Source organism: Aythya ferina (assembly GCF_964211825.1).
Source record: "Aythya ferina genome assembly, chromosome: 4".
In the NCBI taxonomy this organism is placed as follows: domain Eukaryota; kingdom Metazoa; phylum Chordata; class Aves; order Anseriformes; family Anatidae; genus Aythya; species Aythya ferina.
In genome coordinates this window covers 7,269,656-7,285,745 of record NC_140300.1, presented here as the reverse complement: position 1 = coordinate 7,285,745, position 16,090 = coordinate 7,269,656, and the positions used below count along the sequence as shown (strand labels likewise).

The following is a 16,090-nucleotide window of genomic DNA, read 5'->3' as shown; positions in this document are numbered from 1 at the left end:
TATACGCAGAGAGCCTCCTCCAAATCTAATTATTAATGACATTATTGAATCCAGCCAGATGTTTCACATGGATAAAATTAAGTACATGTATAAATCAAGATCCAAGTGCACACTTAGATTTGACAGACGATAAGGAAAGGCGAAACAAAAAGTAATGAGGACAGTTAATGAAAAAATATATATTCCTGGCTGATAGTATAACTTGAAATTAAAAATGCAAAATGGAATAGACCTGTTAAATTATCACTCTGCTAATGACAAATAAGCAGGATGTTTCTCACATCATATTTCTTACTAGCTTCTGCCTGGTCAAGTTTTAGTCAGCCTGAGTATTACATTTTTTACTGCTTCCCAAAGGTAACTACATAAGAGATAAATGTACTTTCGGTGTACAAAATATAGCCAATGAGCTACTTTTCTATTTATAATGTGAGAACTTCAAGTATTAATCCAAATGGGTAACCCTTTACGTAAATGATGTAAATTAAATGTAGTGTGCATGATTTAAAATACAGTATATATTCGTGGTCTAAATATCTTTTAAAATTGTAAGACCATTTGCATCTAATCAGCTGCACTAAAAAAGAAGAAGAATTTTACATGTAGTATTTTAAGAAAAGGGGGCCGACATTACCAAATAAAACTATTCTTAACCAGGAAAAATATTTTTAAATGAGCATTCCAGCCAAATGCAAGTTTTTCCTACAAAAGAAAAACCTTGTGAAATAGGAATTTCTATTAAAACACCAATCTCAGCCAATAATTATAATTGTTCTTCTACAATAAATCATTTAAATAGTCAAGAACTAACGCAACGTGTCTTTAGTGTACTGCTGTTGTACCAAGTTTACCTGGAAACACAGACTGAAACGATGGCTGGCTTTGGATAAAGGTGGCATAGAGAAAAATGTTGAGCATGCAGTATGCACTCCCTCTACTGGACACTGAGATTATCCTGAACAGGCATTGAGAGAAAGGAAAGGACATGTCCAGGCATCCAGGTACCCTGAAATAAAAGCCTGTCACAGCGTCTGTACTCTTCCCTCAGACTCAAGCTACAGCTCAGATTCACAGGAAAAAAAAAAAAAAAAAAAAAAAAAAAAAAAGATTTCAAAACTCTTGTTTATATTCCAAAATACATTTCCTAGCAGAAGCTAACACCTGATTTACACCCCAAACAAACACTTCGCCATGGTAAACTTGTATAAGCACACAAAAACTCATGTGCCTTTGACCAGTACATGAGGACTGCCACTGTCTGTCCATCTCCCATCCCTATGGGAAATAACTGAGGCAGAAAAGTGCTGATAACTTCTGATCTGCTGAGGGAACAGAAGGAATGCATGGTTTGGGCAGCTGGGATGTATTAACATCTATAAAAGCTGTTGCAAAGGATTTGGTTCTAGACAGTCAAAGGCTAACCTTTGTCAGTCTTTTCCCTCTCCTCCCACAGCTCCTGAAAGGTACAAGCAGAAGGGTGTCATAATTTACTTGGGTTGGCAGGGTCTAAATGTTCCACCGAAATGACAGCTCTCCCTATCATTAAGGCTTCCTGATGGTTTAAGTACTTCATTATCATGGAGGCAAAAAGAAAGAGGTGGTTATATCACATCACTATAAACCATTTCAAGTCCAAGTGTTTCACTGCATGAACTTCTGTGCTCTCCTTCAAGTAAGTTTGCGTAACAAGAGTTCCATAAACCTACAGAAAGTTTTCCTGGAGTTTGCAAAGCAGCAGGGCTTCACATTTTCAGTAAAGATAAAGGCAATCTCCCACTAAAGCCTTCCATTCATCAATTTTCTTGATCTCAGTTTGAGGGTGGGAAAAGCCTTCCTCCCCATACACCCAAACAGAACCCTGAGAAGACATTCTAGCTCAAGTGGGGACAGAACAGAAAGAGAACAGAGAACAAATGAGATGAAAAATGCATTAGAGACCAGAGAAAGGCAGAGACTGAGCACAAAGTAAAAACAAAGTGAGGAGACTGGACAAGCCCAGGTCCCCAGCCAATTTTCCAAATCCCTATTGCTGTATTTTATATTTGCTGATAAAATAAAACCGTGTTCTCCCTGAAGGTCACGTGGTACAGTGCAATAATTACACTCCAAGAAATGAGCAAGTACACAAACGATTCACCTTTATGCTCTCTCCACCTGACAACATACGTACTTCAGACTGTGATCATTAGTTGCCAGGAAAACTGCTATTGCATCAAAATGTACAGTTATCACAGACCAGCTACAAACCAGACGATTTTCAGAGGTCCCTCTGTGCACAGAGGTCTCATTTGCTCTCTCTCTCTGTTTGCAAAATGTTCCCCTTCATTTCTAGATGTGCTCATCTCTACACACACGCAGGTCGACAGCACCCACTGACTCCACGTGCTAACAAATGACATCTCTAATGCATGAGGTCTGTCGTCAGGCTAGAATGGCTCTGAGCCAGCACCCCAAAGGACTATTAGTTCTTCTTCTCTTGGATCAAAATATACAGAGGACAGCAAAACTTTGGCCTGGCAAGAACTACAGTTTTGGTAGCACAAGGACATACAAACAGAAGCAGCAGCACATAATGAAGGCAGCAATGCTGAATTCAGGAGGAGCTGAATGTAACATTTCATACGCTGACTTAAATATTTGACAGATTGAGGTCTAATAATCACAGTCTAAGAGATTCTGTTGTTTATTTTGTTCTATCAGATTTTCATTTTACCACATTTTTAAGTTTCAACCAAGTCGTCTGACACATGATTAAAAGATAATTTAAACAGCCTCTTTCTGCAGCACAGAGCTGCATATGGTCAGGTTATAAATTAAAGTAACTCAGCACTAAAACCAAATTTGGGTATTTTCTACTGGAAAAAAAAGAATAACAATTACATACAGTTTTCATTGCGTAAGTTAAAACCTCAGTATGTATTGTTTCATTTTGAATGTATTCTTTGAAAGCATTGCTAGGCATTTTTTTTTTTTTTCCTTTGGAACTGTGGAATTTATTAGCTTTCACCCTTACATACATAGCAGTGATCAGTCTCCAGAAGTGGTAACAATACCACTTTAAACACATACACATGCATGCACGCACACACACACACAAAAATCAAGGCTTGAATGTCCTTTATATCTTGCAAGAAATATAGCAACCAATATTCCATGCAGAGGTACAGCAAATGAAGTCCTGTCAAGCAAATGGCAGGAATGACAGCAGATGTCTGGATTCCTTCATAGCTGGTTGCATAAAGGTAGCACACATATTTCACTGAGGGAAAAAAAAGCCTCTGACAAGACAGTCTAACAGTACTTTTTATTCATAGTTGGCATTTTTGACTGGTGTGGTACATCAGTAGGTGCTAAGATGATGAGCCAAATTAATCTTGATAAAGCTTCATTTGCACAAGGAAAGCAAAGTCTGCAACACTCAGTCACGGCTAAACCAGGCTACCATAGCTTAATCCAAGGTGTAACGTCTGGATCAAGGTTCCCACAGTCCAGACTTTACTCTGGACTTGACCCAAACCACTTATTTTCATGTCAAACTATACAGTAACTCTGTCTGATCACAACCAGCAGAAACAAGCATTATGCAGCTCTGCTGCTTTAGATACTCCAACAAGCCACAGACTTCTTTTTGGATTTGAATAAAGTGTTTCATCTTTCAGCCTCCCTTTATTCATGAGGTTTACCTGTTTCACAAAAAGCTGCCATAGGGAGCTAATCTTTGTGTAATATTTTGACACTTCAAACATTATATACCGACTACTTCTTTCAAGATGTCCTCAGTCGTATTACCTGCTTGCAGTAGTAAGTAAATGCTACAAAGCAGAGACACTATTTTCCTGAACTGGGAGACACTAGCATGGTTTTGCATGTTGTGAAAGAATTACGCAGCATTTACTGAGAAATATGCATCTCCGAATAAGAAGCTGAGGACGTAATAAAGTTGCACATTAGGTAACTAAGTATAAAAAATCTGAAACATTTCCCTGTCCAAAAAAATCAGTGCTGTCTCACATGGTTTTGTCTAATAACCTGTCCCCTGACATAACATAACAGGTGTTCAGTGCAACTTCCTTAAATTAAGCTGTAATCCGCTTCAGAAGTAAATCCATTAAACTTGTGTTTAATGCTTAAAGTTTGCCACACTGAAGTTTAAGTGCACTTTTTGTATACAACCTAAATGTTACTAATGGTTCTCTCTAGTAATACAGAATTTTTGAAAACTCACCACTTTTCTCTCTTTAAAGCAAATGTTCATTTCCTTGTATTTCTTCATAGCAGTCTCCAGTTTATTCTTCAGATCAATGGCACATCTCAGACGATCATCATTTATTCCTGCTCTGGTAAATAACTGCAAAGCAAAAAAATCTACATCGTTATTTATTTTTTTTTTCTAGACATCTGAGTCAAAAAACACTTGTTTTTCTTCCATCTTTAATGAAACAAATTCCTTTATCTTACAAGTGACAATTAGTGAATGCACTGCTTTTCCCATCTAGAATATAAAGCTAACAGCAACTACTAAAGACAAACAAAGAATGAAAAGAAGCTACAAACACCTCCTGAGAATGCCCTTCACTGGGCCAAATTCCATGAACGAAGCTCCTGAGCAATATCAATTGACAGAAAGGACATAGTATTTTTCTGATACAGACATGTCTCACAAAAACATGCCGAGTTTTACTTTAACATTTTGCAAAGAAGTTATTTTCTGAGATGTCTTTTTTTTTTTTTTGTAACTTAAGTGCGACTGTAGGTAGCATACCTAATGCTGAAAGCTGAGCCATGAAACAAGTTATATAGCTCCTATAGTTTCCTTCTGTCCACCCCTACTGAACCAGCAACCTTCTTTTCTATTTGCACCAATGTTTCTTCAACATTAAGTTCCTTTTTACTCACTCTCCCTTAAGCTTTAGTGCCCACTTCATCTTTTTATAGAAAGTGAAGAAATAGCTCTTCATCCCACCTGAATCCAGGACTGCACAGAAGGCAAGAACTTATTTCTGAGGAGTTTGTGAGCATCCACAACATTGTTTATTACGGCAGTATTGTCTTCATTCTCATGCACTTTTAAATCTGTTCAAAATATGAAAATAAGAGTTAGAGCATGACATTTATAGTATCCTCACTAGAGAAGTTAAAAGTAAGTAGAAGTAGATATGAACCTTTCTAAAATATTTGATATTCAATATTAATTATTCTACTATTATTATTCTATGCATTGAAATAAATCAAAAGGAAAAGATGAAAAGCTTTCAGTGCAACGTTGAGAGCTGTTAAGCCATCACAACTAAGGACTCACTAAACAAACCAAAGACAAGTGCAGTCTTACTATTTACATCACACCTTGTTCTATGTTCCCATCAATGCACTGGGACTTATTGCACCAGTTTTTGCATATTCCATATGAAATGATCCCTGTCCCCCATAGCAAAAGGCACTTGAACATCAAAGAAGCCAAGTGTGCCACTACCCAAGTACAGATGGTACTTTTCACCTCTTAGTCACTTGTAGGCTCCACAAATACCTTTCCAATTCTGTTGTCTGCAGGCACAGAAGTAGGTACCTGTCTCACTTGCTGTTTGCACTTGAAATTTCATTAGGACACTACTTGTAAGAAATTTCTCTTGGACTACCAAAACACTTTCTACCTTGAGTTTTCTAGATGCAACTCATATTAGCAAAGTTATAGAGAAAAGATAAAATCATAACCCTTAACTCTTTCAAGCAAAATTCTTACTGCTTCTTGCAAGTTGTCAGTAACAAAGAAAAGCTTAAGAAACAGTCAATTTGAGGCTTTTTAAATAAGTAGCTTATACACAGGTTATAGGGAGAAGGAAAGAAGTGAATAGTGACGCACATGGAAAAGAAAATAATACAGGTTAAACAGACTGTATTTTTTTTAAATACAGGGAACTCATTACGGGTACTACAAAGCACCATAATATGTTTTCAACAACTAGTATGAAAGTTCAATCTTAGAAGCTAATTAATAAAATCTGAAAATTCCACACGAGCATCCAAAACTAAGAATGGTTGCTAGATGACCCAGAAATGGAAAAGAACAGTAAACCAAAATGGTGTTCAGGAACCTCAAACACTTAAGTCATAGTAAAACCAAAACAACTACAGAGCACATCAAACAAAGACTGTTTCCAGCTGTTTGTGAAAAATTGTTTCAGGTACCTGTGGAGATTTCAAGGTCTAGAGTATATTTATGAGAAATAAGCCCATGGTTCCTAACAAAAGTTTCGTAATCATCATCGTGGAAAGCAAGGGCACCAGATTCAACTCCTGAGGATGTGCCTCCATCTAATTCTTTTTGTTCAGGTGTCTCCTGTTTGTCATCTAAGTCTTCATTTTTCTCAGTTCTAACACCCTGAGAAGCAGAAACGATGTCCTTGCTGCAGCACGGCTGTTCATCATCCACGAATCTGACATATGACTGGGTAACGTCTGTCTGGGAGGCCAGGGCGGGTGCAGGACTATCCTCATTAGCAGTCATTTCTTTGTGGGGTTCTGGAGTTGTGTCATTCACAGTGAACTCGAAAGGATCTGGCAACAGAAGCCGGAAACAGTTTTCCATCTCTGTCAGTGTTTCAGCAATCTCTTGGGACATTTCTATGAAGAGACAATGGTTTTAGAACACTGTTAAACAATGTGAAATGCTGATGTCTCCAGAGCAGAGACAGATCTACAAAACAAATACCGCTGCCAAATAGGTAATCCTTTATCTAGTAATCCATCATAATTTATCCATATGTATCTCTTTCCCAAGCAAAAACTGTCCTTGTGACAGAGAAGTGACAATACTATTCTTAAGCAGGAAATCTAGAATTCTACGAGTGTTCCTCCTTTCTTATCCTCCCTAAAATTCCATTGTGTAACAAAGATGACTCAAATACCTCCATAAATTTGAGGCAGAAAGACAGTACTCATAAGAGACAAATTTCTCAGTGAAGTTTGGGAGTACTCCTTGTGCAGCCATGAGTGTTACAGTTGTTTGTGGGTGCACCCATGAACATATGCTACAGCTGAAAGAGATGCTACCAATAAAACTGATTTTAGGAAGGTTAAATCTCTTGAAAATTGCACTCTCATGCATGGAAATGCTTGTAGCATGCAGGACAAATGCAGACATAAACGCATATATTGCAGAAACTGAAGCAATTTAACTAAGTAATCCTTTGTAACTGCAATTTAATACATTCTCTCTGTTCTTCTCCCATACTGCAGACATATGTTGATGTACACATAGTGCTTAGAGATTCAGCTCCCAGTTCGATGCACTGTTTAGCAGCAATATGCTACTTTTCATACACTTCCTACACTGCATCCAAGATTTCTGTGCAGACCAGAGCTCAACCTTCTGGAACACACATAATGACTGTGTACACAACATAATTAAGGTTATCAGTCAAGAAGGTGTTGAGAAGCCTGTACCTAGTCATAGACAAAGGAACTGAGCCGCCAGCTCCAAACCACTTTGTGGTATCATGGAATCGCAGAAGCAATTAGAAGGGACACATGAGGATCATTGTGCCCAACTCCATATGATGTGCCTGCTTGGGATTATGCATTCACACTTTACTGAATTACAGACCACACCTTTTCACACCTTTGTTTTAAATCTTTTCATTCAACCTGAGCTTAAAGGACTGTCACTTTATTCTTTTTATTTTATTTATTCCATGATATTCTTTAAGTAAGAGAGACAGAGGGTCAAGCCCTAACAAATGTGCTATTCCTGCACTCTGTGGTCAGCTATTATTTGGATAGCCATTCTGTTGGAACGTGTTTTACGTAATCTTACAAATGGTTCCTTTAAAAACAAATAAAAATGCCACCGAAAGAACCAAAGCACTTTACCTGCCATTTCTTTTTCAGCTCTTTTGGCTTTTTCTTTGTAAATGTTATCCAATCGTTTTTGCTTCTCCTCTTCCCTCTGCCTTTCAGCCACGGTTCTGGCATGCACATCTTGAAAATCCACCTAAGGAAATGAAGAAAAAAGTATAACATTCCTTGGAAGAAATATATAGAAAATCCATTTCCTAAGATCCTTATCTGTGTTGAAAAATCCTCTAACATCAGCAATCAGCCAGCAGCTCAGCAGCACTTCCTTTTATCTCTTCTCCTCCTGGAATCAATAACTACAGTAATTCTGAATGGAGGTTTTGCTTCTACTAATAAGGGACTGAGGAGAATCAATGGCTTTCAAAAAGGAATCATAAGGTAGAAAAACAAAGCGTTTAGTCCCACATCTAAACCGCAAAAATAACCTAGGCTGTGGGAGACCTCTGTCACAGCACTGGAGGCAGGGGTTAGGGAGTTGGGCAGGAAGGGACTACACAGGGTAAGTATTCAAGTTACATGAAAACATCACACTATTTCTACTTGTAGGAAAGGAAATTTAGGAAAACTTGTAAGCACTACTAGCACACATAGGTATCACTTACTAAACAACTTATAAGCAAGCAAAGTAGTAGAGATGATATTAAAACATGTTAAAAGAGATCACATTTTGGCTTTTACAACTACATTTGTTGGATACGTGGACTGAGGGAAAAGATACCAATTAGTCTCACTTTACCTTCTTCTGACTAAAACATATATATAAATCTGAATGATTCAAAACACTTTCTTAAAATATTTGCAGAGGGTTTTTTTTTTTTTTTTTAGTTTGTTCTTAGTAGGGCTTGAAGATTAAATATTTTTCACTTCTATTTCAAGGAAATGAATCCTGAATTGCGATATTAGGTAAGAAAAGCTTTTCAAAAAGGAAAACCACAGCATATCCATTTGATTGCTACCACATAACTTCCATTAATTTCACCACAGGTTACACTGAGTGCTGGGCAAGCCCATACTTTACTGCTAATGAAGCCCGCAGCCTCTCCAGCACGGTTCCTGTACTACAAGCACCCACTGAACATTCATTTCCATTGTAATTGCTGGATGAGAAAGCTTGTCAATATCCAGTAATGGTTCCCAGATACTGACATTCTGCACCAACATTTTGGAGCCTCACAAGAATAAAACAGTAAAATTATGGGATAGAGGCCCATATGATGCTGGGACTGCTCTATACTGCAAAATATCTTTCAGTTTAGTCCTAGATACTTCAGATACTTCCACAGCAACTGACAGGGACAGTCTCCACCTCTCTAGACAGACGGACACACTTACCAATCTCTTTTTTATTGGGAGAGTGGGGAGGCACAGAGAAGGTACAAAAAAATAAGCTCCACAACCTATAGCAGCATGAGGCTTCCTGTGGTGAGCTTTTTGCTTTTCAGTATCTTATTTTTCTGCTAAGTTTGAGTATTTCTCCACATAGCAGCAGGAAAAAGAGAACAGCCCATGCATGAACCACTGGATTTACATAGATCAACATCATCCACAAAAAAAATAAAGATATAGAACCCAGAAACTAAAGCTACCATTTCTAAGCATACAGATTTGACTTGTGTAGAAAACCAGAGATCCCTAGGGCTTCCTAAACCACTGCTTCTTCCCTGTATCAGAATAACAATAGAGCCACCTGCCCAGTCTTTCCCTTTCTCTGTCCCAAAAGGCAGCTATGGGCTGCTCTGCTGTGTTGATTTTTGCTGTGGTACTTGGCCAGAGTCTCCTCATACAGTTGTTAAATCATCAGAGTTTGCCACAAACAGAGAAAGCATGTCTCACGTACTAGATCTCTATCACCAGCCCAGTCCACAGCACACACACAGCTTGGAGCTGCACAAAGCGAGGCACCCTGGCCTTTTGCAGAAGTCTCACGAGGTCAGAATAACTCAGGGCCTGACTTACAGATGTGCGCATGGACTCACTACCTGGTGTTAGTACAAACTTAGGGACTTGGTCAGGACACACCTAATCTCATTTACACAACATGGACACACACTAGAATTGTTATTCTGCCTATGCAGTGAAGCCTTTTACTACTGGTCCATAACTTTGGAAAGGGAAGAACTGTTTTCACCTCTTCACAGCTGTTCTCTGCTTTGTTCTCAAATTCAAATGTATAGAGGTATAGCTTCAACCTGTTAGGGTTAAACCAGTGGGTAGCACTGTGGGTTTACACCCTAAAAGGGCAGCACTTGTCATTTTCTGACCAATTGTTCATAAGGTGGTTTTGGTAATGATAAACTGAAAAAAAAGGCAGGGCTAACAGTCCTCCAATCACCCCATACTAACGTGCCAAACCTGTAATACAAAATAGCAGATGTATCTGATTTCTAGAAAGAACAAATGCCTCCTCAAGCCTCCTGGTTGCCTCTTGCAGTTCAAGTATTAAGCTGGGAAAAGGCTGGCTAGGTCAGTTGACTGGTATTAACTGGTACAAGAGTTGAGAAACTAGATTAGGTTGTTTCCATTGAAACCAGCATTCCTACTCAAATTCAGCTGCCCTAAAAAGTAGTACAGCTTACTGGATGCTTGACTTACTGTGTATGCTTGAGTATCCAGTCGGGGAAATCTATGTTATATGTCAGAGATCGCTGCCTCAGTCCTGCATTTCCCTTTATCACTTTATTATTTTTTTCTTTATTCAATAAAACAGTAAGGGAGGATTCAAATATCCTTTGTGATCAGATGCCAAAAATTATACAGAGAAAAAAAAATACAATAAACACAAGTAAGTTATTAGCTTAATATGGAAACAGAACAGCAGACACATTGCTTATCACAAAGTTTTCTTTATCTGTTAAGAACACACAGCGCCCATCTTTCTGAAGAAATAAAATTAATACACTTCCTGAAAGTCTGGTGTTATCATTGTAGATAGCATGAATGTTAAAAAAGTGTTCCCAATTTCCATTGCTTGCATCTTAGAATAGATACAAAAGCAGAAGAATGACCAAAATACAATAATATGAAACCTAGAAGGGAGAGTTAGAAGTGTTTATGTGAGAAGTTCCTTTTTAATTAAACTGCTGGTGTTACACACACCAGCACTGTGTTTGAGGAGGGCTGGTACCTACACTTTGTTGTGCTGTGAAAAAAGCCAGAATAGGACAGCTCAGGACAGAAGTAAGGATACTTTAAGCTTTCACATGACAACTTAATAGCTGCTTATTGTCAGCTGAAGCTGTAAGTATCCTTTCCATTCTGAACAGGTTGGACTTTGTGGCTTCAGGTGGTAATCAGTGGCTGGAGGCCTACTGGTGAGCAACGCTTATGCACACCAAGAAAGAGTTGGTTGAGTCCAGCTCTAATTTCAAGGCAAGGATTTTTAAAGCCTTTTTGCCATAACACAAGATGCACAAGAATATCTCCCAATAGGTAATCTATTCCAGTGTAGATGTGTCCTTTATGTTTTGTCCTAGTTTGTTTTTAATCACTTTATTTAAAGTTCTTCCTCCCTGTTTATGTAGTTCAGCCCTTTCCACAAAGGTACCTTACCACTGTTTATCTGTCATGCTGTAACTGAGGTCAGAGACAGACAGCCCTTCTCTTCAACTCCAGTAGCTGGCCATTACTTAATATACTTAATAACACATCTGGGCAAATTTAGTGACTGAGCTGTAAGTTACATACATACGATATTCAACTGAGAAGATTTTTAAAAATATAAAAGGGAAAGGAATGCTGGAAAACCAATGCCTTCAGTCAGGATGCTGTATGGGTCTCAGTAAAAGGGCATCTGCCTTGAGAGTAGTGCCAGAAAGCTTAGTTCAGTTTCTGGTCAGCACTGAACATGATGTCAGTGCTGATGGTGAACTGTGTAACATTTCCTCTACCTAGCATTCATCTTGCTAGCAGGTTATAAGAAAAAATTATAGAATGGCTCGGGTTGTAAGGGACCTTAAATATCACCTAGTTCCAACCCTCTTCCATGGGCAGGGGTGCCACCCACTGCATCAGGTTGCTCAGCACCCCATCCAGCCCGCCCTTGAACACCTCCAGGGGTGGGGCATCCACGGATTTTTTTAGGCAACCTGTAACACCTCAAAGACATTACATTTCTCTAAATAGCACCTCATTTTCTGAAAAACCTTCAGAAAACACTTCATGCAAAGGGGTAGACGTTTGCTAGCTTTAATTTGCGGAGACGTAGAAGAGGGTTTTTGCTTCATGTGAGGGTAAATCACCACAAGTCTAATGAACACTGGGTAATTTGGGATGCCTCTTACAGACAGCACTTGGCTCCCAGAGGGCTTCCTTCCCAATTTATTGATTCTCTCTCTCGAAACGCCTACCAACTCACCACCTAAGCACACCCGTAGGCGAAGCCGCCGCGTTACCTTCTTGTTCTGCCTCAGATAGTGGTACCCCAGCGCCAGCTTCTTGTAGGCCTCGCCGTACTTGTCGTGCCAGTCCTGCACGCAGTGCAGGGCAGCCTTCCTCAGCCTCTGCGCCACCTCAGCAGGCGGTGGCAGGGGCTGCCGGTGCTCGGTGCCCACCGCCAGCTCCAGGAACTCCTGGAAGTCGGCGAGGAGCAGCGTGCGGAACCGGTGGGACCTGGCGAAGAGCTCCTGCAGCGCCTGGAAGGCCGACAGGCGCACCTGGGCGTGCGGCTCCCTCAGCCTGGTCAGCAGCAGGTGGTAGGCATGGCCGATGTGGTCATCCGAAGACCTGAAAAGAGGTGAAAAGAGGCAAAATTTACCACATAAATTGCTGGGTTTCGGTCAAAAAAAGGCTTTTTGGGGGTTAATTTTCCAGGCCGGCTCCTACTTGCAGATTTTCTTCAGCTCCTTCAGCCTGCCCGGCTCCAGCTGCGGCTCCCCGGCCGTGGTGAGCTCCTCCACCAGCTCGGCCAGGCGCTGCGCCATCGTCCGCGGCCCCCCGGCTCCTGTCAGAGCCCCTCACACCGCCTCACAACCCGCCCCCCCCGGGGAACGCGCCGGGTGGTGCTTTCCGCACGCAGCCACCCCCCCGGAACGCGGCGGGTGGTACAGCCCGCGCTCCCCCTTCACAGAGCCTACCCCTGCTGACGGGATGGCAGCGCGCGTGACGTCACGCCGGGTGGAGGAGCGGGAGGGGGCGGTCCTTAAAGGGACCGCGACTGAATTTTTGGGGGGATAAATTACAAAGTTTCCACAGAATTGATCAAAAATCCACATCAGGGCTACAAAGCTGGTGAAGGGCTTGGAGCCCAAGTCCTGTGAGGAGCGGCTGAGGGAGCTGGGGGTGTTTGGGCTGGAGTCTTAGCATCGCACCACATGAAATGGCTATAGTAAGCATAGTTGCTGCAGTAGGGGGCTGGTTGAACTGAGGTAAAATACACTTTTATGACGCATTGAACACACTCAGTACAAGCCAGGAGGAGCCAAATAGCGAGAGGTTAGGAAATAGTCTGAAATGAGTCAATTTAGATGCAGGAGGAGGGGTGATAGGGATGATGCCCTGTTCTGGTGTCCCCCTCCAGCAGCCACACGAGCGTGGCTCAGTTACTGGAGGTCGTGGGGCTCTCCTGGGTTCACTCCTGGCAGCACTTGTCCTCCTTTCAGTTTTGGGTGCCTTACTGGAAATGTGTTACAGGCCCCCATTTCTGAAAGTGCTGATCAACCACTGGGAAGGACCAAGCCCTTGCTGGTGCTCACTTTGAGCATCTTGAATAAGGGAGGCATTTAAAATGGGTATTCCCGTTTGAAAATGTTGTCAGGTATTTGAAGGGTGTTTCCCTTAATCCACAGCTGAGGCGTGTGTTGAAATTCATATTACAGCTCTCCAAGCTGGCTTCTGGGATAGGAAAGACATCATTGAACACTTTTTACAAGTAGTGAACTCATATTTTCAAACACATTTACTACAGTGAAATCAGACATACATTTTGCGGCGGTTCTGCTATTTTTGACTTGATATATGAAACTAATAGCATTTTACTTTTAAATAGTGTTTTTCCTTCCTTGTTGCTTTCCATCTAGTAAAACGGATGTCCTACATTTCTGTGTGAAAAGCACATACAATGGCACAGTTAATCTTCAAAGTTTAGATCAGTTTACTCTTTCAATATTTCTTATTTTTCTGTTTTGTTTCTTAATTTGATTGAAAGTGCCTAAACAACTGCTTTCTATTAGGTTATTGCTTGCAACAATAACATTGCTTTAATGTTTAGAAACAGTATTTCAAAAGGAGCCTCAAGCAAGGTACTTAACATCTACAAAGTCACCATTTCATATCCATGCATAATGTTTAAGAAATCCCTGCAAGGAGCCATATGGTTTTTGCAAAGAATCGCTTGATGAATGAATGCTGAGTTGTGTAACTCATTCATGGTGGTCCCTTAGGCAAATCCCAGTGACAGCTAAGCTGTTTGCTTATTTATTTATTTATTTGATCGCAGGCAATTACATAAAATTGTGTTTGCTCGAGTTGCCGAGTTTCTTTCCCCGTCTACTTTCCAACGAACATGGTAAATATCCACCATTCAAATATTTCCATGCTTTCTTCATCTGGACCAGTCTGATAAAAGGCTGAAGAGAGCCAGATCACTGCAGAATTCATTTTGCTGCAGAAGTCCCAACCACTCTGCACTTGCTTTGATTTTCCCCTGCTCAGGGTGGTGCAGGAGAACGCAGGACACTGTGGGGTGCAGAGGCAGGAGCTAAGAGCAGCTGCTGCCCCTCCGAGCCACATCACTGAGACTTACTACCAGTTTACACCTGATTTCAGCAAAGCCTGAGTCTGCTGCTTCATGTCACATGCATCAGGACAGGTTGTTGGTTCTGCAAGTCCAGTATCTTTGGCTAAATACATAGACAAAGTATAGGGCCAAACAGAATTTTATCCATTGAAACCACTTATTTGTGTCTGAAGGTTCTTACATTAAAGCAGAGCCAGCTGTTCTGTCCCAGATTTAAAATGTCAAGATGATGGCTCTAGGAAGGATTGTTTCAAACTTTCACGTAACATTCAATTTTCAGGTGTATTCTTTTTAAAAAAGAAAGATCCAGGTAGAAGACAGTTCCACCATGTTATTAGATGATTCTTTGCCCAGGATTGTTTTCAGCTGTGCAATAAAAGAGCATGTCAGGCAGAAAGAAACCCCACTGAACTCTTAAAATAGCTGTCTTCAGCTTAATGATATGAAATTAAAAAGGAGGGTTTATTCTTCTGCCAAAATGGAACTTAGGCAAAAAAAAAAAAAAAAAAAAAAAAAAAAAAAAAAAAGCTTTCCTACAAACAATCTGGAGTTAAAATAACTTTGGTTTCAGGCCTGAAGATGCAGAAACATGATAAACACTGATATTAAGTTGTCACGGAGTTTATGCCAGTTGGTTTGCAAAGAAAATACTGACCTTCTGTGTGAGAAGAATAGATGCTTAACCGCTAGTTTGACTCAAGCAAAAGGATGACAGTTATTTGAGAGCCCTGAACAAGCTCCTACGGGGTAAGGACTATATTTAAACAGATGTTTTCAAAGAGAAAATGCTCTATTCATTAAACCATCAATAACGCGAGGCCAAAGATACTTGGCGACCTCCTGTAACTGTGTGAAATGCTGTGAGAACACTTCGGCCTATTGTAACATTTTATAATTCTGTCATAGGCGGAGATGAATGAACCTGCTCCATATGGCCTAGATCATGAATTAAATAACCATTTGTAAATTGGATGGAGCAGGAATAGCTGCAGGAGAACCATCGCAAATCAAGGAGCACCTACCTACGCTTAGCTTGTACTTGTGTCTAGAATAGGTTTTAAAATGATCCTACAGCATTTCCTGAAAACTCCAGGCCTGTAACAACAAAGTGCTATTTCTTCCATGGAAAAATCTAACCAAAACCTAAAGAGAAAGGCAAATAATGAGTCCCAAACCACCTGGCATTCTTCCAGGTTAGACAGGTCAACAGAACAAGTTAATATTTCCATGAGAATGCACCCAAAGAAGAGCAACCTAACCTGCAAGCAGGTGTCTTTGTTTGTTTTAGGGGTGTGGATACCAGCCTTTAAGGCAGGACTCGGGTGGGGTGGCTCAGAAAAGGAGGACTTTGAAGCTTGTTACCATGCAGAGAGAACAAAAGAGGAAATACAGCCCAAATTCTGCTTGAAGATCCCCTGCTGTTAAATTGCACAGTGACAGAAATGCCACATGTATACAGATGGGACTGCTTTCAAATATATGATGTTAGCAGACATTTCTTAAACA

The 16,090-nt window shown here is 40.4% G+C and overlaps 1 protein-coding gene across 1 annotated transcript in view; it reads right to left on the bottom strand.

Moving 5' to 3' along the window:
- UVSSA (UV stimulated scaffold protein A) overlaps nt 1-12,822 on the bottom strand; it is a 50,690-nt gene extending 37,868 nt beyond the window's left edge. Inside the window, exons 1-6 of the mRNA XM_084517766.1 lie at nt 12,673-12,822; nt 12,243-12,573; nt 7,867-7,987; nt 6,184-6,618; nt 4,964-5,073; nt 4,226-4,348 (exon numbers count right to left, since the gene is read on the bottom strand). Coding sequence (XP_084373892.1) covers nt 4,226-4,348; nt 4,964-5,073; nt 6,184-6,618; nt 7,867-7,987; nt 12,243-12,573; nt 12,673-12,770 — 1,218 coding nt within the window. The 5' untranslated portion in view covers nt 12,771-12,822. The remainder of the gene's footprint in view (nt 1-4,225; nt 4,349-4,963; nt 5,074-6,183; nt 6,619-7,866; nt 7,988-12,242; nt 12,574-12,672) is intronic.
- Nucleotides 12,823-16,090: the final 3,268 nt, after the last annotated feature.